Source organism: Alligator mississippiensis, chromosome 1 (genome assembly GCF_030867095.1).
Source record: "Alligator mississippiensis isolate rAllMis1 chromosome 1, rAllMis1, whole genome shotgun sequence".
NCBI lineage: Eukaryota > Metazoa > Chordata > Crocodylia > Alligatoridae > Alligator > Alligator mississippiensis.
Window position 1 is genome coordinate 219622562 of NC_081824.1, and position 21591 is coordinate 219644152.

At 40.7% G+C, this 21591-nt stretch overlaps 1 protein-coding gene across 3 annotated transcripts in view; it reads right to left on the reverse strand.

Annotated features, from left to right (window-relative positions):
* The window catches only part of MACROD2 (mono-ADP ribosylhydrolase 2), a 1573191-nt gene that overhangs the window by 642295 nt on the left and 909305 nt on the right, over positions 1 to 21591 (reverse strand). For all 3 annotated transcript variants that reach the window (XM_059720129.1, XM_006260833.4, XM_059720128.1), the window contains exon 6: positions 8732 to 8853. In XM_059720129.1, coding sequence (XP_059576112.1) covers positions 8732 to 8853 — 122 coding nt within the window. The remainder of the gene's footprint in view (positions 1 to 8731; positions 8854 to 21591) is intronic.

The following is a 21591-nucleotide window of genomic DNA, read 5'->3' on the forward strand; positions in this document are numbered from 1 at the left end:
AAGTCTATTTTGCTATTGCTGCTTTCAAAGGACCCCTCTCCCTGCAACTGAATATCTGTGAACTGAAGCATTTTTCTTCATATGTGCTAGCTTGTACTTTTCCATGTTGAATGACATTATTGTAATTCCTGGTAATGTTTCCATTAAAGTCAAGGTAAAAAATTCCATAGACTCTAAAGGGTGTTAGATCAAGTGCTATGTTTGTAGTCCCTCTGTGTCAATCGTCATCATATCACCGTCCCTTTCTAGTGTTTGTAACACCTCCTAATTTAGTATCAGCAGTAAATTTAATTAATGAGCTGTTTACTCATTTGTCAAAATCATTAATAAAGATGTTAAATTAAACTGTGCTTAATCCTGCACCTTGAGTCATCCCACTGCATGCCTCCCACCAGCAGGATGCATTGTCATTTATCATTACTCTTCATTTATGATGTTTCAGCCAATCTCAAGTCTATATAACGCTGTTCACATTCAAGCCAATTTGAATATTTTTTTTCAAGTGAGACGTGAACTAATTTTTAGATTTTCTAGCTATTCCTATTTAAAGTCAAGTAACATTCATTCTTTCCTCCTCCCCCCCCCCCCACCCAAGTCTTCGGTTTCTTCCTGCTTCTATGACTTTACAAAACTAACTACTCATAGTTTGATGTATTTTAAAACTAATTTCTTTAATATGCCAGGACACACTCTCATTTATACCCATTCATTTACATGTAATCAGCCTTTAAGTATTCCTTCCCTTGCTTTTACTCAACAGCTATTTTATCATCTTTGTTCCTTCATAATTGCCCAGTTTCTCTTTCTTTATCATCTTGTTATAGAAAATTTCTAAAAAGCTGTACAAACACAGCTGATTTCCTTTCCTGCTGTATTTCTGCATGGCTCACTTTTTTGTTTAACATCATTCTTCTTCCAGTTTCAACTACATCTGTGAAAGCAATAAAGCCCCTTAACACCTTTAGTTAACATTCCCTCATTCTGCTTAATTTGTGTACTTTTGTTGCGATTCGTTTTTTTTCTCTTTAAGCATGTAAATATTTTTATTTGTTTCCTTCCCCTTTCCTTTATTTCTAAAACCCTCCTTTATTCTTACCCTCAGATTTTTGAGCTGTATCTTGTGAAATCCTTTTTCTATTGCTTGTCTTTCTATTCTTCTTTTCAATAGAACTGCAGTCTGCTGCTTCTTAATGAATTATACCTTTTACATTGCTTCAGGCTTCTTCCATTCAAGGGGGCAGATTTTCACCTACTATAAACGATCATCGCTACTTTGAAGTCACTGGACCAAAGATTCTTTACATCAGCTTAGGTTCTTCCCCGTGGATTTTAATACTTACATATTAAAATATTAAAAGTCTTTAATGCTTATAAGTAAGAATTGCATCTCTGCTCTTAGATCTGTTAGTAAAGCAGTGCCCTGGGTGTGTCTACATGCACGTATTAATATGATACAACAGACTCTGGCACATTTGCACCGGAGTTTATTGCTCCCAGGTACTGCATTTACATATGCACCTGGGACTACAGCACCCAGGTCACTGAGTCAGGTCAGAGCAGTCCCGGCTGAGAGCCTGGGGTTTCAGCCTGACAGCCCAGGGCTGCTCCAGCCTGGCTCAATATGCTGTGGAGCGGGTAGCTGGGGCACAAGGATGCTCCAGTATGGGGCTGGCTGGCAGGTGGCCCCTGAACTGAAGCAAGCACCCTCGTGCCCCAACCAGCCATGTTGGTGTGGTGCTGCAGAGTAAAAAAACTCTGCAATAGGATAGTACTTGTATTCATTTCCTGCAGCCTAATAGGACCACACATATAGATGTGAGACATTTACTGCAGAGCTAATTAGTCTACTCTGCAGCAAATGTCTCGTGTAGATACACCCAGTATTTAGTACATGTAACTCAAGTAGTCCAGAGTACCACTGCATATCTTTATGGTGCCCATGCCCACAATCAATTCTGTCTTACTAGAAGGACGTCAATCCAGGATGTTTTCTCCTCTGGTCAAAACCTTTACTTTCTGAAAAAGAAGCAACCTTCCATATTTCTCATAAGTATTTGTATACTCCATGTGTATGCCTTAACTAATTCTAGATTCTCCCATAAGTACAGAATCCTAAGGAATTTCCACAGTTACTCAAAAGTCATATAGGGTATTTAAAGATGTGCTCCAGGAGTTAGTGTGTGTGGGTGTGGGGGGAGGCTCTTTAATTAGAGTGGCTCTGAGAGTTACTCTAATTAAAATGCTCAGAACATCTTGTGTATCAGCATCCCCACGTTGAAAAATGGCAGTGGGGGCACTTTAAAGCTCATCAAACAAGCTTTAGTTTAAGCACCCCTGCTGCCATTTTTCAGTCTGGGGACACTGACACATGAGACGCTGGAGTTTGCTGAAACGCGGTAATTACCACGCTCCAGCAGACTTGATTAATTGAGACTGCTCTGAAACACTCTAATTACAGCACATTGGAGCACCCTTGTTGTACATGTATAGGTTCCCATAATTACTGATCTAGAGGCTAACTGCCAATGCCCAGTATTTTTTTTAACAGTAAGTAGCTAACCAAACTCTTCTTTATTATGAAATTTATTCTCACAGTCTGACTAAAGTAAAATGATTGAGTTACTGTCCAACTTACTGTCCAAGGTTAAGAGGACACGGCAAGAAGGAATGTAGCTGCAGCAACATGTGCAAAACCCTACTGGCAATAACAGTATCACAGCAGAGAAGAAAAACTGCAACTGATTTTTTTCACTGAATATTCATTCTCTAAAAAAATCCAGGAAGAGTGAGAAAAATAATTTAGAATTAATGCTTTTAGTTTCATGACAGAAAATTAGAAGTAACAAGCCAACTTGTTATCACTTACATCTCTAGTGATAGGATATAAAGTCAGCTAGTCAGTCAGGCTGGATGTTTTAGAGCAGGGATTGTCAATCGGGGCTATGCGTACCCCTGGGGGTACTTGGGAAGGACCCAAGGGGTATGCGCAGGAGGGCAGGGATGGAGCACCACCATCCACCACCCTGCACTGCCGCCTCCCAGGAGCAGGGACGGTTGGGGCAAAGGCAGTGGCACCCCTCTGCAAGCTACACAGGCCCTACCTACCTGACCAGATGTCGAGTTTGGGGGAAAGCTCGCACGTAGTGGCCACCATTGCCACCCACCACCCCATGCTACCACTGCTCTGCATCTCACTGCATGCCACCCCCTCTCCATGCCCTACATATCCTCCTTCCCTGGCTCCATGTCTGGCCGCTGGGGGTACACTTATTAAAAAAGGATGAAAACCCCTGTTTAGGAGTGAAAAGCTGATGAACATGGATCGAGCAACAGTGACTCCAAGAAGGAACCAGTGAGCAGCAATTTTCTGCTCTGGTTCTAGAGCAATAAGATTTATTTTCCAAATGAATTAGTGACTGAACACTTTACCCCATAGTAACACTCACACAAACCCAATTTAACACCTAATTATTTGAGCTGCTGGTGGTATAGCTTGAGTTAGAGCCCAAGCTAAAACACAACTATTTCAAATAATCAACAAGATGCTAAGCAGTATCAATATAACAATCACCTTTTTAGCTGGTATATATGGGACTAAGCAAGGACCTTTAAAACTAAACACACAAGCTGCAACAGCATGAGCAGAATGGTTGTGTGGTCTGGGCACACAGTGGAAATAGTAGCATATATGGGGGACTTTAACTACTTATCTGTTTATATGTGCAAGGCAGGATGTATAGAGCTTGATGGCAGTATAGTTAAGGCATCCTGCTATACTTCCAGAAGATGAGAGTTTGAAACGTGCCTCTAGATATATGCCAAAAGCTGTCACCAGTTGACTTGGCTGTAAATGGATACTTGGTCATTCAGGCTGGAGAATCAAAGACAGCTGAATATGATGCTAGCCACATTGCATTCAATTATGTGCCACTGGCTAAGAAACTGGTGTGGTTTATGCCCATTCACACATCCTACAGGCTGCTGGACTTGGGTGGACCTTCAAGAAAAAGACTGTATCTCCACAGATGTTAGGAGAGGATTAGTGTTCAACTGAATTAACCTAATGATATGATTTAGCTAAAAATACCACTTTTGGCAAATAGACTGGCTAGAAAACCTAGTGGCGATGTCAGAAAAAGGACAAAGCATTAATGTTGCCATATTACTTTATACATGTTTTACTATTCACATGCAAGTAAACCTTGTCATTCCACCTCCGATCTTTGTAAAAGGAAACTGCTTGCCCCTCTTATAATTAATGGTAAGAAATAAAGCAAATGAAATATCTACAATAAACTCAAGTTAACACAACGCTATTCTAGTTCTACCCTACAAACCATGGTCCTCATCAAATTTTCTCCAATAAAAGTTGAATTCGCCATAGAATCAGAAGATATTAACTTAAATGTGGGAACATTTACATTTAGTCTCCCATGATATCTTCAAACCAAACTGCTTTTTACTTCAAATAATTTAATCAAGTCACAGTTCAAAATGTTGTTTTACCTGAAACAGTTAATGAAACATTATTTTCTTCTTTCCTTCCCCAGTTTTGATTAACTTTGTCTTGACATTTTCCAGATTATGATACCCATCCCTTGCCTCCCTAAATTCTGTTTTAATAATCTCACATATTTTCTTCTTGGTCATTTAATCAGAAACAAGCTCCTTAGAGCCTTTATTAGAGTACTCTATCCTTTAGTTAAGATGTAAAATGATCTTTGATGATTGCATCAGGATAAAGGTAGATATAGGCTACCCATTTATTTTCTTATGTTAGTACAGCTATGATTATTTATACCCACTGAGAATCTGGACACCACCTAGAATCTCTTAAGGTATCTCCTTATAAACACAAACCTCCATACAGAAGTGTTCACCTGATTCATATAATTGTTAGGAAAACAATTCCAAGGTAGGCTTGCACAACTGTTCACATAGCTTCTAATACTTTCTTTACAGGCACAAATCACATACCTTACTACTTACTTATGTACATATCCAACATGGGCACATAAAGCAGGCCTTTGTATTCACATTTAACCATTTCGGCACCTAACTGCAACAAACAAGCTCTTGACCATGCACATCATCAAATGTAAACCAACATTTTTGGTCTATGCAAGTGTGTACAATTAGAGACATATTTCTAATTTTGAAAAATCTCACAATGTGCTATACAAAGCATGATATATATTTCATATGATCAAGTAGCTATGATCATTACATGGAACATAATACAACAACTTTTTACAGGTCATAATTTAAGAATCTAATTACAGGTCATCATATGAATATAGGTTTGCCAGGGGATGGAGACCAAAGCCCTGAGGTAAGTGGGGAAGTAGGTGACCTGGAGGAACAGCAAGCAGGATGGGGCAACAGGGGAGGTGTTGTCATTCTTACTGAGAAGTCAGGGCAATCAACTAGTTACCTCAGGTGCCTGTACATGAATGCATGGATCCTGGGAAATAAGCAGGAAGAACTGGACGTCCTTACACAATCATGGCACTATGACATGATTGGAATAACAGACTTGGTGGGAGCTCACATGACTGAAGCACTATTATGGACAAACTGTTCAGGAACAACAGGCAAGGGAGAAGAGGAGCAGGAGTTGCACTTTATGTAAAAGAGCCATATGATTGCTCAGAGCTCCAGTATGAAACTGGAGATAGGCCTGTCAAAATTCTCTAGGTTAGGGTCAGAGAGGAGGGCAACAAGGGTGATGCCATTATGGGGGTCTGCTATAGACCACCATGCCAGGAGGGAGCGGTAGATGAGGCTTTCTTCAAACAGCTAGCAGAAGTTTCCTGATCACAAGCCCTGGTTCTCATGGGGGACTTCAACCACTTTGACATCTACTGGAAGTGCAATACAGCAGTGTGCAGGCAATCCGGTAAGTTTTTGCACAGTGCTGGAGACACCTTCCTGGTACAAGTACTAGAGTGGCCAACTAGGCGCCATGTTCTTCTTGACCTACTGCTCACAAACAGGGAGGAATTGGTGGGAAATGTAATAGTGGATGGCAACGCAGGCAGCAGTGACCAGGATATGGTTGAGTTCAGGATCCTGAGGAAAGGAAGGATGGAAGGCAGTAAAGTAAGGACAGTGGACTTCAAAAAAGGAGACTTTGACTTCCTCAGGGAACCCATGGGCAGGATGCCCTGGGAAGCTAGTCTAAAGGGGAGAGGATTCCAGGAGAGCTGGATGTATTTTAAAGAAACCTTACTGAGAGTGCAGAAACAAACCATCCCAATGCGCAGAAAGACTAGCAAGTATGTCAGAAGACCAGCTTGGCTTAGCAGGGAACTCTTCAGTGAACTAAAAGGAAGTATATAAGAAGTGGAAACCTGGACAAACAATTAGGGAGGAGTATAAGAGCATTTCTCAGGCATGCAAGGATGAAGTCAGGAAGGCCAAAGCATAATTGGAGTTGCAGCTAGCAATGGATGTGAAGGGTAACAAGAAGGGTTTGTACAAGTATGTCAGTAGCAAGAGGAAGATCAGGGAAAGTGTGGGTCCCTTCCTGAAGGGGGTGGCAAACTTGTAACACAGGATGCAGAAAAGGCTGAAGTGCTCTATGCCTTTTTCACGTCATTCTTAACAGGCAAGGGCAGCTCCCAGACTACTGCACTGGACAGCACAGTTTGGAGAGGAGGTGAGCAGCCAACAGTGGTGAAAGAACATGTTAGGGACTATTTAGAAGAGCTGGATGTGTACAAGTCCATGGGGCCAGATGGGATGCTCTGTTGGGTGCTGAGGGAGTTGGCTGGTGAGATTGAAGAGCCATTGGCCATCATCTATGAAAACTCAGGGTGATCAGGAGAGGTTCAAGATGATTGGAAAAAGGTAAACATAGTGCCTATATTTAAGAAAGGGAAAAAGGAGGATCCAGGAAACTACAGACCAGTCAACCTAACCTCAGTCCCTGAAAAAATCATGGAGAAGATCCTCAAGGAATCCATTTATAAGCACTTGGAGGAGAAGAAGGACATTAGAAACAGTCAGCATGGATTCACTAAGGGCAAGTCATGCCTGACCAACCTGATTGCTTTCTATGACAAGGTGAGTGGCTCTGTGGATGCAGGGAGACAAGTAAATGTGGTATATCTTGATTTTAGCTAGGCTTTTGATATGGTCTCCCACAACATCCTCGCAGGCAAACTGAGGAAGTATGTGCTGGATGAATGGACTTTAAGGTGGATAGAAAACTGGCTGAAGCATCAGGCTTAGAGGGTAGTAATAAATGGCTTGATATCTAGTTGGCAGCTGGTATCCAGTGGAGTGCCCCAGGAGTCAGTCTTGGGGCCGGTTTTGTCCAATATCTTCAACAATGACCTGGAAGATGGCACAGAGTGCACCCTCAACAAGTTTGGAAATGACAACAAGCTGCGGGGGGAGTAATAGATACGCTGGGGGGTAGGACTAGGATTCAGAGTGACCTAGACAAATTGGAAGATTGGGCCTAAAGCAATCTCATGAGGTTCAACAAGGACAAGTGCAAAGTCCTGCATTTAGGACGGAACAATCCTATGTACCCGTACAGACTGGGGGCTGACTGGCTGGGCAGCAGCTGTGCAGAAAAAGGCTTAGGGGTTATAGTGGACAATAAACTGAATATGAGCCAGCAGCATGCCCTTGTTGTTGAGAAGGCTAATAGCATACTGGGCTGTACTGGTAGGAGTGACGCCAGCAGGTCAAGAGAAATAATTATTCTGTTCTATTCAGCACTGGTGAGGCCACATCTAGAGTAGCATGTTCAGTTCCCCCCTGCCCTTTCCCCCAGAAAGGATGTGGACCAATTGGAGAGAGTCCAGCAGAGGGCAACAAAAATGGTTTGGGGGCTGAGGCACATGACTTATGAGGAGAGGCTGAGGGAACTGGGCTTATTTAGTCTAGAGAAGAGAGACTGAAAGGGGATTTAATAGCAGCCTTCAGCTACCTGAAGGGGGGGGGTTGAAAGAAGATGAAGCTAGACTGTTCTCAGTGGTGGCAAATGACAGAACAAGGAGCAATGGTCTGAAGTTGCAGCAAGGGAAGTTTAGGTTAGATACTGTATTAGGAAGAATTTTCTCACTAGGAGGGTAGTAAAACACTGGAATGGGTTACCCAGAGAGGTTATGCAATCTCCATCCTTGGAGGTTTTGAAGACCCAGCTAGACAGTGCTTTGGCTGGGGTGATCTAGTTGGCAGTGGTCCTGCTTTGACCAGGGGGTTGGACAAGATGACCTCCTAAAGTCCCTTCCAACCCTAATTTTCTATGGTTCTATACTGGGAGATTTTGGTGAGGTGATGTTATGTGACAAACTCTTTATTTTTAGACAACTGTAACTGACAGAATAAACCACAGGATTACACTCAGCAAGGCATTGTTCTGTAGAGTCAACCATTTGACTAATTGCCACCGCCTCAGTTTTTCAGTAGGATCATGTAATGTAAAGTAACCACTGGAATAGATATCTCCCTGTCAGTTCTTAATGAGATAGTAACTTGAAGACAGAACTAGAGTACAGGCTCAGTTTTTCTTCCATTCCTATAATGTCTTCATTTTTTGTTCTGCCATTGATGTTGCATTAACAATGTCTAACTTCTAGCTCTTCCACACTATACATGGTATGCATTCTTATGAAGATTTATGGAGTGCAGATATTATTCGTGTAAAAATTATGCCAAAGCATGAGCACAAAACACACAGAATAGAATAAATAAGTTATTGTACAGTACTTACAATTGATCTGATGTTGTTTTCTTTTGCCAGTTTCAGGGAAGATTTATAGCAATTTGCCAGGTCTTCTTTATGAATATCAGTGATATGGCCTCTTGCTATTGGCCCCACAGTATGAATGACATCTACAAAGAACGAGAAAAATACTCACTTTACTCTTTAATATTCATTCTACCATTGATGGTCTTATGCTTCTATATAGCTATTGCATTATTCCATGTCCTCCCTTACAGTTGTACCTGGGCACCTTTTATATAATGATGTAATAAACGTTTGAAGATACATTTGTAAGGGATTAACTGAAAATGAAAGCCATAAAGTTACATTTTAAATTACTAGAACATTTGAGTTAAAGCAGAAATGAGAAAAATGCACTAAGCTCCCCATTCTGTCTGGACAGACAATTCACCCACTATGTTGCACTGTGAGTGAAATGCTGCCATAAATACATTAAGTACATAATTAAGAGCTTATGTAAACACTGAAGAACAATTTGTAATAATCATCTCCATTGCTAAAAAGCCCACCCAGGGAGATAGTTTAAAACGTAAGTATACTCCTTAAAACATTAACATGTGGGAGGTGATACATGCCATCACCTTCCACTAAATGCCTGGTGTCTTTTCTTATCAACCATTAAAAGAAAAAAAAAAGATAAGCACATGTCCCTGACTTTTCTGACCTATGAAAGTATTAGTTACCAAGAAATAAGCATTCCTTTCACATCAGGAAAGATCCAACCAGAACATCTGGCAATGCAAAAAATGATATCTAATGCTGTTTGAAGAAACTTCATGTGTGTGTACACACGTGAACGTGTGGGTGTGCATGAGAGAGAGAGAGAAAGCCAGGGAATTTATTGGAGAAGATGTGTCTAAATTCCTTGAAATCAGGTGCTACTATCAATCAACAACAAAACCCTTGTTGTTGATTGATAGTAGCAAAATGAAGTAAAAGACTGACATATCAACAAACTAATTGCCTTGTTAACTTTTTTTTTTTTTCAAATGAGACATATATTAAGTGCAATTACTTTTCTAATTCTATTCTTATATGCAGTATTGAAAAGACACTATTTTTCTATGTATGGCAGATTCTCCCTTACAATCCAGGAAGCCATTTCTTATATACCGCACTCTGCTATGGCATGACCAGTCTGCCTTACTGTGCCACCTACTGTGTCATCTCACACAGCAGCCAATCAGCAGTCAGAGAATGTTTTGACACCACCTGTTTCTTCTTGCCTGCTTCTTTCTTCTAGTGTTGGCAACCCTAGAACTTTTTCACCGAATTATACATACCATGCATATCATGGTAGTGACATGTCTGCCCAAATCACATCTGCTCATTACAGCAATCTATGCATGCATCACACTGGAGAGCCTGTATGAGCCAGGTTGAAACAAACCACACCTATATCTACCCTCTTATCTTCTCAAATTCAAATAAATCAGTTGACTTCTGCAAAAAGCATAGGAGTTACCAGGTTGTAATTAGACCCAAGCTTCATCTAATCCAATATTGTCTCCTTTTTTAAACTGGCCAGGACCAGATACTTCAGAGCAATGTGAAAGAAGCCTACACTAGGCAGATGCAGTTTAATCTGCCACTTCAAACATCTTGTCCTAAACCTTGACAGTTAGAGATTGGTATATGTGTTGAAGCATGAGGCTTTTTATCCCTTGCAAAATTCTTTATTTGCATTAACAGTTATGACTCCAGATATCCTTGTTCTCAATATAAACATCCAATTCCCTTTTCATTTCACTCTTGTTCTGCATACAGCCTCTAACACAGTTTTCCATATGCATTATCTTTAAGGTGTTGTTCATCTCTCATTGCCAAAATTCTACCTACATAAGAAAATACTCATAGGTGGCCCCTGGCACAGACACAGATTCACTAGCTCTCAGAACTTCACAACATTTGCCAGGGTTTTTGCTGACTTCTGCTTCTATCACTTTTTTTGGTTCAACAAATGCAAGTACTTAAAAGATCCCAATATCCATAAAAACAGAGGAATGAGATTTGATGAGGAACTTCATCAATCCAATACAAACCAAACTTGGAAAGCTTTACACAGTTTTCCTTCCTAAGTACTATAAAAACCATACTAAGAATCAAACAAGAGGTTAACTATCATTCTTCTCCTTTTAATCATAGTAATTTTCTCTAGTTATAGAGAACAAGACTGGACCGACTGGATAATTTTTGTTGAATGTCACAGCTGCTATATAGCAACTACAGCAAAACCCCTTCAAAAAAGTGAAACATGAAGCAGGCATTTAGTCTTTGCCCAATGACAAGTAGGATGACAACTGGTGATCAAAATGGGTAAAATGGCTTTAGCCTTCAGCTCACAGGAGCATAATTTTATATGTGCATGTTAGGGTGTATAATAAATTGAGAACTCTTACTATCTAGCAAAAACAAACAGTATCGCTGGTTCACAAATTGCCTGTGCTTGAGAGATAAGGTTGTGTCAGTACTTCCAATAAAGAAACCCCTTAATTTCAGGTATTTATAAAATAAGATTTTAACCATTTGCTCAGAGTGAAAACTTTACAAATAAAGTTTCTATCTGGCTGTTCTTACACTTACTTTTAACCATTGTAATTAGAGAGAAGGCACATGTGGTTACATTTTCTCATCTTTTGTTTTTGAAGGAGACAAGTCACAAGCACAGAGTGGAAGAAGGGAGTATATCAGTAAACCTGCTGTTACTCAAGTCCTTATACATTAAGTGATTCTAGAAGTAAAGGTGCCATAATATACATTTTAACTCATAACAACACATCAAGTAATAAGGAGCCAAAAATTACCAAGAAGCATAAACCTAAAAAGAAATTATAAAAGATGAGTAAGAAAAAGAACTCAAGAAAGGATTCCCCGCAAGGTTTAACGCTGATCCAATGTGCATTTTAAGATACAGCTCCTCTAAAACTAAAATTCAATTTTAAAAAATGAATTTCAGCTATTTGATCAACAATAGCAAGCTGTTTCAGGACTAATGTGAAAACCCCAAGTTTGTTATTGTACTTTTACTTGTATAAAACTCCTAAAGGACTATTTTTGTTTTCTTATTAAATGGATACTTTATCCTATCAAGCTTTAGGTTGTAAAATGCACAGCTCATCTCAAACACAACTTCTCAAGTTCAATCAAGTTCAGTTTTATTTTTTTTCTTGGAATCTTTGTTTTTTGCACTCCCTGGCATTTTGAGAGGTTTTACTGTGCTTTGTTAACACTACATGAACGTAGCTCTAGACCAGGGGAGAGCAATTATTTTGGCTGGAGGGTTGCTTAACAAGTTTTGATGAACTATTGAGGGCTGCAAGGGTACACCCCTTGTCAAACTGATAAGCCCTGCCTCCAACAGGTAACCCACCCCCTGGCCACCATCTTGGGAGCAGAAATCCTGCCCCTAGCCCCCTGACCTTTGCCACCAGAAGTCCCTCTCTTTGCCCCAGAAGTACTCCATAGGACCTGCCCTCATGGTGTATGACCTGCCTCTGGGGCCCAAGAAGTTCTGCCCTCTAGGCCACAAGGCATAGACATGACCTATCAGGTAGTGAAGGTTTTTGACCCCTCTAACAACCTGCCCCATCACCCTTGACCAATCAGTGGGGGTTTCAGGGGCATTGGACCTCTCAGAGAATGTCACCAAACTAATCAAGTTGAGGGCCGCGCACATAAAATCTTTCAGAAGAAATCATTTTAACAAAGCATAGATAAGAACAAATCATATACCAAAAATGAAACATCTACTATAATGTATTTCAATTTTACTTCAAAAAATATTTTTGTCCTGATTGATGTGTGTTTGCATAGTGTATATAGAGTTGACTGTATATAATAGATCAATATAAAGTCTTACTCTTGTATATTGTGAGGAGGATAGGGGATGTATGTGGGGGAGTATGTGGTGTGTGCTTGGAGGTGGGTGTGCATGTGGTAGGTGTGGGTATGGTGGGATGGGGTGTATGGAAGGGTATGTGTGTGGGTATGGTGGGGGGTGTGGTTTGGGTGTAAGTGTGCGTGGGTTGGGTGTATGCATGTGGGGGGCTGCCCAAGTGCTAGATCCTGGGAGCTGATGGGGGGTGAGTGTGGGGAGGGAGGGAGGGGTGGGGGCATGTGCAGCAAATCTTGCTCAGGTGGTGCAGATGTAGTTTGCCCCCCAACACCCTCTGGCCTGTGGCTGCACCCTGGCGCTCTGCATGGAGCCAAGCCCTGCCTGCTTCCACCTGAGGCAGCCTGTGCTACACTCCCACCAGCTCCAGCCCCAGCCAGCTCTGGCCCCATGCTCCTACCAGCCTTGTGCTCCTAGCCCCCAGCTGTGCCCCCCCCCCCCCGCCTGCTGCTGCTTCTGCTCCCTATCTGCTGCTGGGAGTGCTGCAGCAGAAATAGGAGGAAGAGCCACTGGAGGGTGCAGGGAACCAAGCTGTTCCCCAAGTGGCTGCAGTAGCAGCAGCAACACCCCTGCCCAAAAGATGTACACACTGCCTGGGGCTGGGGCCCTCCAGCAGGGGAGGGTGAGAACACAGCATGCACCACCCTGGGTGGGAGTAGGCAGGGCTCAGCCCTATGCACACTGCCATGGGCCATGCTGTATACAATTAATTGGTGAGCACCTGGTGGGCTGGATCCAGGCAGCAGGCCATATTTTGCCCACCCCTGCTCTAGACCAATGTTTCTCAACCTTTTTAGATTCAAGGCACCCCTCAGAAAATGCCAGCTCTTAGCTTTCACTCAATTTATCTTATAAATCATGGGGATCAAACCCAGTTGGGGCCCTGGGCCAGTCACTGTGGTGGCAATGGGGCAAGCAGCCATGAGCCAGACAGCTGCTTGCCACGAAGGAGGAATGCAAGCAGTGGTGGGCCTGGCAGGTACAGGGAGACTGAGGGCTTTGTTGCACAGCCTCTGATCACCTTCCTGTTGTCACTCGCCTGTTTGCCATTGAGGGCCATGTCCACTGGGATCCCAGGGCCCCAGACTCTGCAATAGCCCACTGGTAGCTCAGTGATCCAGATGCAGCAGCTTTACAGGCTGGATCTGGCTCACAGGCCTTATGTTTGACACCCCTGTTGTAAGCTGCATGCAAGTGTTGGCACACCTAACTCTGCCAATATTAGGAGGCACCCTTAAAAGGGTTCTATGGCACCCCTGGCTGCTGGAAAAATTTGGTTGTGAAACACTGCTCTAGACCCTTAATGTAAATGGATACACTGGAAGTCACTAGCATAGTTTTTTATGTTAATTAATAGAAACCAGGAACAGGTAGTCCTGTCAACTAATGGAATGCCCTGTCATGACTAAGAACATGGTTCTGAATGTATTAAGATACAGAAGAACTATTTTCATCTTTTTAATGGCGTATCAGGCTCGTAAATTGTTGTTCCAAGAACATTATTATCACAGACATACGATCCAGGAGGAGTTTGTTAGCAATGCAATACTTAATAATTTTTCAGTCTGTTCCATGGTCAGCAGATCAACAGGGAGCTTGGGATTTTACTGTTATGCTGTCAAGGAAATTAATGCATACATACATTATCTAAGCCATGTATTAGTATGCACATGCTATGCTGCTATATATTTGCTCAAAGGCTAAGCTCTTCATGATGCAGTGGATAAAAAGTAAATAAACAAGCAAACAGTATACAACATTCAAATCTAACATACCTAGATGGGCCAATTTATTTGCATCCATTTGAGAATTAGGGGCTTTTTTCTGTCTAGGGCAGCGTTTCTCATTTGTGGGTTGTAACCCAAAAGTGGGTAGCAAGACTATATCAAAGGGTTGTGAACAAACTTAAAAAATGTTTTAGCCTTTAAAGGAGAAAAAAGTGATAATCTGTGGTTTTTCCCTTGCAGGCTGACAGAGTTCCAACCTGCAAGTGGCTACTTGCCCTGCCCCATTGCCCCCCCCCCCCGTACCCCACACATGAGGGGGGTGAGACCTGAGTGTGGGGGGCAGTGGGTTGGGAGTGAGGGGGACTGGGTCAGGACTGACCACTGCTGTTTCCAAATGGGTCCTGGTACAAAAAAGGTTGAGAAGCACTGGTCTTGGATAAGGAAGTTTCCCTCTGCTCTCATAGAGTGCTTGTACATGATCATGAAGGCTGCTCTGACCCGCTATAATTATAGCGGGTCAGAGCAGCCACGATTGATCGAATCCACTGAAGCATGGTAATTATTGCACTCCAGCAGCCTCCCGCGTCTTGTGTATCAGCATCCCCATGCTTCAAAATGGCAGGGGGGGCACTTGAACTAAAGCTCATTAAACAAGCTTTAGTTCAAGTGCCCCTGCCACCATTTTGGAGTGCAGGAATGCTGAAACATGAGACACTGCAGCACTCTAATTAAAGTGCTGCCCCCTCCCCTTCACCCCTGGAGCACATGTAAAAGTGCCCATATTCCTCTACTTGCCCATTTGCATAGATCCTAAGTTACTTGTGCTGAAGTGTGCTGTAGTGTGGAGCAAATGGACAGCTGAACTCCAACCTAGGATTAAAATGCAAAGTTGCAACACCGCTTCCCAACCACCCTGGCCACAGCCCCTGAATGTAGACTTTCTAAGGCAGTAGTTCTCAAACTTTTTAGACTCAAGGTACTTTTCATCAGATGCAAAGCACCCCTCTATAAGTACTGTGAACTAAGCGGCATCTCATTTAAAAAAAATAGTTACTACAGGGCTTACCTCCTTGCAATGGGGGCAGGTGGTAGGGGCAGGGGAGCATCTAGGCAGGAAGAGCTTAAACTTACCATTATCTGCTTATCTCCTCACACCTGAAGCCTAAGCCTCTCTTTTTCTGCTTATCTCTTCACACCTTGCTTATCTCCCAACACTTCCTGCAACACCCTTCAAAGGATCTTGTGGTACCTTGAAGTCCCCAAGCACCCCAGCTGAGAATCACTGCTCTAGAGAAACTATGCATAGTGGAGTTATGGAAAGGTAGACCTATGTGTCCTTTTCTAGCCAACCCCCAAGAAGCCTTTCACACAAACCTAAGCAGAACCAACAGGAAGATACCTTTTATGGATTTGGGTGTGCAGCAATAACTAATACTTAGTAGAAATAAATTCTAGGCCATCTTCAAGTAATAGGGAAGGCCTTGGGTTAGACTTTTGCATCTGGGCTGCTAACTTTCATGCTAAAATGTATCTGTATAGAGAGCGAAGACGACTTCAGTGAAGCAAAAAAAAAAAAAAGGTCAGTACAAAACAATTTCAGAGCAGGCAGCAATACATGCTACCATAGAACAAAGAGGATAGCCCATTATCAGAAGCTTTAAAAGCTGGACAAAAATCAGAGAACAACAACTAAAATGAACTGGAATTGGACGAACATTTACATGTAAAATTCACTGCCAGCAAACAGCAGTGGGAATGCATGTTCATCAGTCTTATCACCTATTCCTGTCCTGCTTTCCCTGCTGTCAGCACTCAACTGTAATGATTTAACCTTTGTGGATGGCAAATACCAGTGGAAAATGTAAGCATTCCCTAAACCAGTGCCTTCATTTGTTAAAAAACAGCAAAATATATAAGAGAAGAGACCAATTTTAGCAAGGGTTGAAAAACTGCAATTGGTAAAGCTTTCATTTGAATGTCAAAATTAAGTTGCTTTCAAACGTCAGATTTATTATGGTCTGTCTTCTGCAAATGTAAGTGCCTCTGGTAAGAGATTCAAGTTATACAGAAACCTGTGTTGCAATATGTTTGTAAATCAGTTGTTGTGCATAGAGACGTTCACATTCATTTTTAAGAGTGTGTGGAGGTACAGATCCCCAAATGAATGTGTATTTTCAACTGGGGCTCAAGTGCTTGAGAAATAGATCTAGCTGCTTTTAATAACGTCCCAGAGAGCAAAACATGTTTATTTAAAGGACAGGAGGAATGCTTTTCCCTGCAGTGCATGCTGGGGCAAGGCAGGAAAGAGGAAGAAGAGAGGGTCACTATAAATGCAGCTGTACTTGGAGGTGCTAAATGAATGGAGAACCACCTCTCAGATTGAGGGTATAATTTAATTCACACCAACATTTGTAAGATGTGGATTGCAGTGAGAAGCTGTGGTGATCCAATAGTGGATGCTGTGTGACACAGCAGGAAGAAGCTGATGATTTGGTTTGCTTTTCCAAAGTTGTCTCTGAGAGCTGTGGCAAATCACTTGATTATCATACACTGGTTAGGGACCTCAATGGACAGAACAAGAATCATGGTAATTAAAAGTATGCTTCTGTACACTCTGCATATCATCTCTGTTTGAGTGTCTTGCTTTTAAACTCTGGATCAGCTCATCTGAAGAGGGTTGTGGCATAAGCACAGCCTATTTCAAGGTTTAACAGGCACTCAGGCATTTGAAACATTCTTGTTGCTGTTTAGACACCCATGGAAATAAATGTAATTTGCACATTTAATCAACACTTCAAAAGCACCCCCCTGAAGGCCTGTGAAAAATGAAACTACATATATAATATTCTGCCTTTTCAGATGTACTCTAAGTGTAAAAAGACAAATGAGGCTTGTTTTCTCCGGTCTGTTTCATTAAATAAGTTGATTTTGGTGCCATTTTTTATCTGGGAAATCATTTTTTTTTATATAGAGGAGGCTGAAGGGGGAGGGAAGAGCAGAAGAAGATGAAAAACAAGTTTCATTTGCAAAAGTGTAAATTGAAAAGTATGTGACTGTGATTCCAATCCAGTGCAGAGGGCACTGATGTCATTTACAAATATTCCTTCTTGCTCTTTATAAAGTATAAAGCTAGATGGCAAAAAAATATTAGCATAATGAATTTTTCAAACAAATGGAAAAGTACAAATAAGTTTCTCTTATTTCCTCTTTTTCAGATGTGAGAGCACCACATTCAAACTGTTAATGAACCAGCAGACCAAGCCTGGAATCAATTACACGTTCTTTTCATTCATCCCATTCACATATTCATAGCCACAATCGGTCCATCTAGCAAACTGCATAATGAAGCTGTACCCTGCCAATCATAGTGCAAAATGTATGAATTTTAAGGAGGCAGCTACCACACTGCATCCGATTGAATTAAAAAATAAATAAATAAAGATGACAAGCCTGAGCATTAAGGACTCCATTCGTGAATCTTATCAACTGATTTATACAATAAGCACCGTCAAAGTTCAATTGATAGGAAACTGAATTACCTCCAGATATTATTACATAGTACATGTTACTATGCTTACAATATATATTTAGACTAATGCTTTAATATACAAATGTGCTCAGGTTGTTCATTTTCTATTTCAAGATACATGCAGCTATCCATTAAATGTGCATTTTCAATCTGTAGCAAATATCTGTTAAATGAAGTTCAACTTTATAGCATCCTCCCAAGACCACTGCCTAATTTAAATTATTTACTGATATATTGTTTCAGAAGTAGATTGAATTGCTTTATTTATTCTTAAATACAGCAACACATCCATTTTTATATTATGCTGTGTTTTACCTGGGCACACCAGCTATAAGTCACTAGTTATAAAGTATTTATTTATGTACTTTATACCTTTTGACATTCCTAGGTGCTAAAAATCATTAAATTACATGTATAGTAGATAGATATGCATAAGGAAGCAAAGCAAAGCAAAACAAATGACTTTTTTAGCAGCATGTATTTTTCTAGACTTCAAATAATCTCTGACCAACTTAAGGTTCAACCCTTTTACCAAATGCTTTATTAGTAATATCACTCTTGTTTTGGACATTTCAAATAATGTTTTACCCTTCATTAAACACGAAAATGATGATACTTTAAAACCCTATACATAAAAAATGAGCTATGTTCAGATAAATGTTATAGTCTGCCCACAGAGGGGGGGAAAAAGAGTATGTTTGCAGTAAATGATTATTTGTTTCTCCTTTTGTATATGAGGTATATATGTTTTAAGTATTTTATAGTAGAAAGTGATATTCTATATACATGTTATGGATGAATTTATAGAGTCTGTGATATCCCAAAGACAAATCATGAAAGCTGTACTCAATAGGTTGTTTCTGGCATAGAGGGAACTCTCCAAATTTGTGGAAGCTGTAATATACACAAAGCTTATTCTCTCTAAAATACTTAAATTGCAACTAAATCCACCAACAGCCACAGAATGAAGTGATGCAAGCCAAAAAGTGACACTTCTGGCATGCAAGCTGGTCAAAAAAGCAAGATCCAAATTCTGAGCTCAGATACACCATGATAATTCCTGAATAGTTCCACTTCAATTAATAAATCACCTAACTAAGATACTAGCCATTGGTGACCAATCCAAAATCAAGATCTCTTCAACCAGGAGAAACAGGCTACTCAGTTAAGGGGTGGCATAATATATCCCAAAGTGCAAGGTTTACTGAATTAATTACTACAGTGATATATGTAAACACATAGTATTATTTATGGTCTGCATTGTAACTTCCATGGAAATTACTGTCTACATATAAAACTACTGTATTCTTACCTTTTATTTTTGTTTAGCTTTTAATGAACGTGAACTGAACACTAAATGGATTACAAAGAATTATAATGTCAACACATTTAAAAATACAACATCTGGTATCTAAATTAAACTAGAGTAAGATTGGAATAGTCCCATGTTTAAAATAATATCATTAGTATTATAATCACTGGAGAGTGGCCAAAGTTGAATTGCTCAAGGCACCCCATCTATTGCAGGCCATTCTCCTAGAAAAATTTTACAATGCATCTTGTATAAACAATATGGTGATGCCAACTCTTGTAATTTTATCAGGTACCCTGTAAGATTTTCTGAATTTTGTAAAGTCTCAAATCCTGGACTTAGGAGTTATAGAAAATTTGACCCCTGCCCCCTCCCCCATTAAAAGCAAGCTTCTAGTTTTGATGTTTATAGCCATACCAGACTGAATGCACTTGATTTTTGTATTCTGAGAAGCTAAACAAAACCAGGTCAATATTTGAATGCGATGACCTGACAATATTTGATGTCATAGGCAGCATTCAACTACCCTTTTGGCTTCTGCCAAAAGCTGCTTGTAATCCAGATGTAAACGAATACCAGTTCTTTTAAATTGGAGAGCAAAAGCAGCCCAATGTGATACTAGTCACATCACGCTCTTGGTGTGCCTTAACCACACTAGCCCAATGAGCTGTTAGTCTCGGATGAACCTTTGACCTCCATATTCCAAAGCAAAGCTTTAAAAAGTTATCTTTAAATACTCAAAACCAATAGGTAAATAAAAAAGATGCCCAACACTTTTTCCTTAATTTAATAATTTTTATGATTATATAACTTATGACTTAGAACTACTGGATGTTTGGAGCTGGCAATACTGTAATTCAAAGAGCTTATCCCTACTGCAGTGCCTGCCCCATCCTTATCTTTATAACTACCAGTTGGTTGCTGGAGGTACCAGCAGATCAAGTGAAATGGTCAAGGTAAAGCAAGAAAGGGACTGGAACTTAGGTCTATCCTGCTAATGCAGTGCAACAAGAAAAGCAGGAAAGAACATATGTTTTCCCTACAGAAGAGCAGTCATGTTCCAATGCAAAGTTGAGCGTATATCTACTTTGCAGATTGCAGTATAGATTCCTAAGCTAGCTTTACATGAACTGTAGCTTCACCTCCATCAAATTCAGTGTTGGATAATTTGCTGTGCTTCTGAGCTGGAGTTTCATGCAGTTGTGGCTAGACTGTTTCTGGTTTCCCAGCTACTTTGATAAGAGCGAGCTTGGGGAATCTCTACTCTAAACTGAAGTTTGCAGCATAGACATATTTTGTATAATAACTTTGTCTTTATTCCTGGTTTCATCATACCATTAACTGATTGAACATGTGGCCAGGTGATTGCTTAAGCTGTTATTTGGAAGCCTACACATCTTGTCACTGCTTCAGATCCCTGTCAAAGAGACAATGATATTTTTTGTGTGAAGTCGACAAACCTGATTCTTGCAACATTTGATCAACAAAAATAACAAAGCACAATTAATTATATAACATGTCCTACTTCCATGGATACTTCCCCAGCAACAAGCCTGTCTTCTTTCCCTTAGGTAATATAACAACATGTTCCAAATCCAGAGAAGTTATTAACTTTAGTGCATCTTAAAAATCGTTAAGTTCCACAAGGCTAGGTAAAGGGTGGGACACTTTCAGCCAACCAGGTTTGACTCAGGGTATTGAACACAGCAAAGAAGTCAGTCTCACCAGTTGAAAGATGCCTTATTCCCTTTGCCTATGTTCCCTTCCCTTCCCAGATGAAGAATTTTGTGGATATCTTTAATGCTCCAGATAAAAATGTCTTTTAAAATTAGTCAGAGAATCAAAAATAAAATGAAGTTTTATGGTCTTCGAAAAGGGACTGTTCAGGAGAAAATGTTACTATTTTCATAGCTTTGCTCTGGCTCATCTGCTCCTTGCACAAAGTTATCACCACCTGCTTCTTTCCAGAAAATAAACAAATTCCATTCCACCTTCAAAAGCAGAGTGCACTTTTTCTATGTGGCATTTCTCTCACCTGTTCAGGGCTTGCTGAACACAATACATTGGCTCTGAGGAGGATTTTGCTTTCCATTTAAAAGAAAAAACAAAAGAAACTATAGGCTTCCTACATACTGGGCGTGTCTACACATGCACCTGACTACAGAGTTGTTACTGCACAGCCGTTACTGTGCAGTCATTTAGTCCTTGCGTTAGCATCTTCCCACTCCTATTCACCTGCCATGCTGTGGTGTTAATTCAGTAAGCAGTCACAAGAGGGGAGTGGGTCTTGCTCACCAGAGCCCAGCATTGCTCTTGGCTGAGCCACCTCTGGTTCCCTTTGTGCACGATCTCCCATGACTTCTTAACAGGTAGCAAATGATGTCC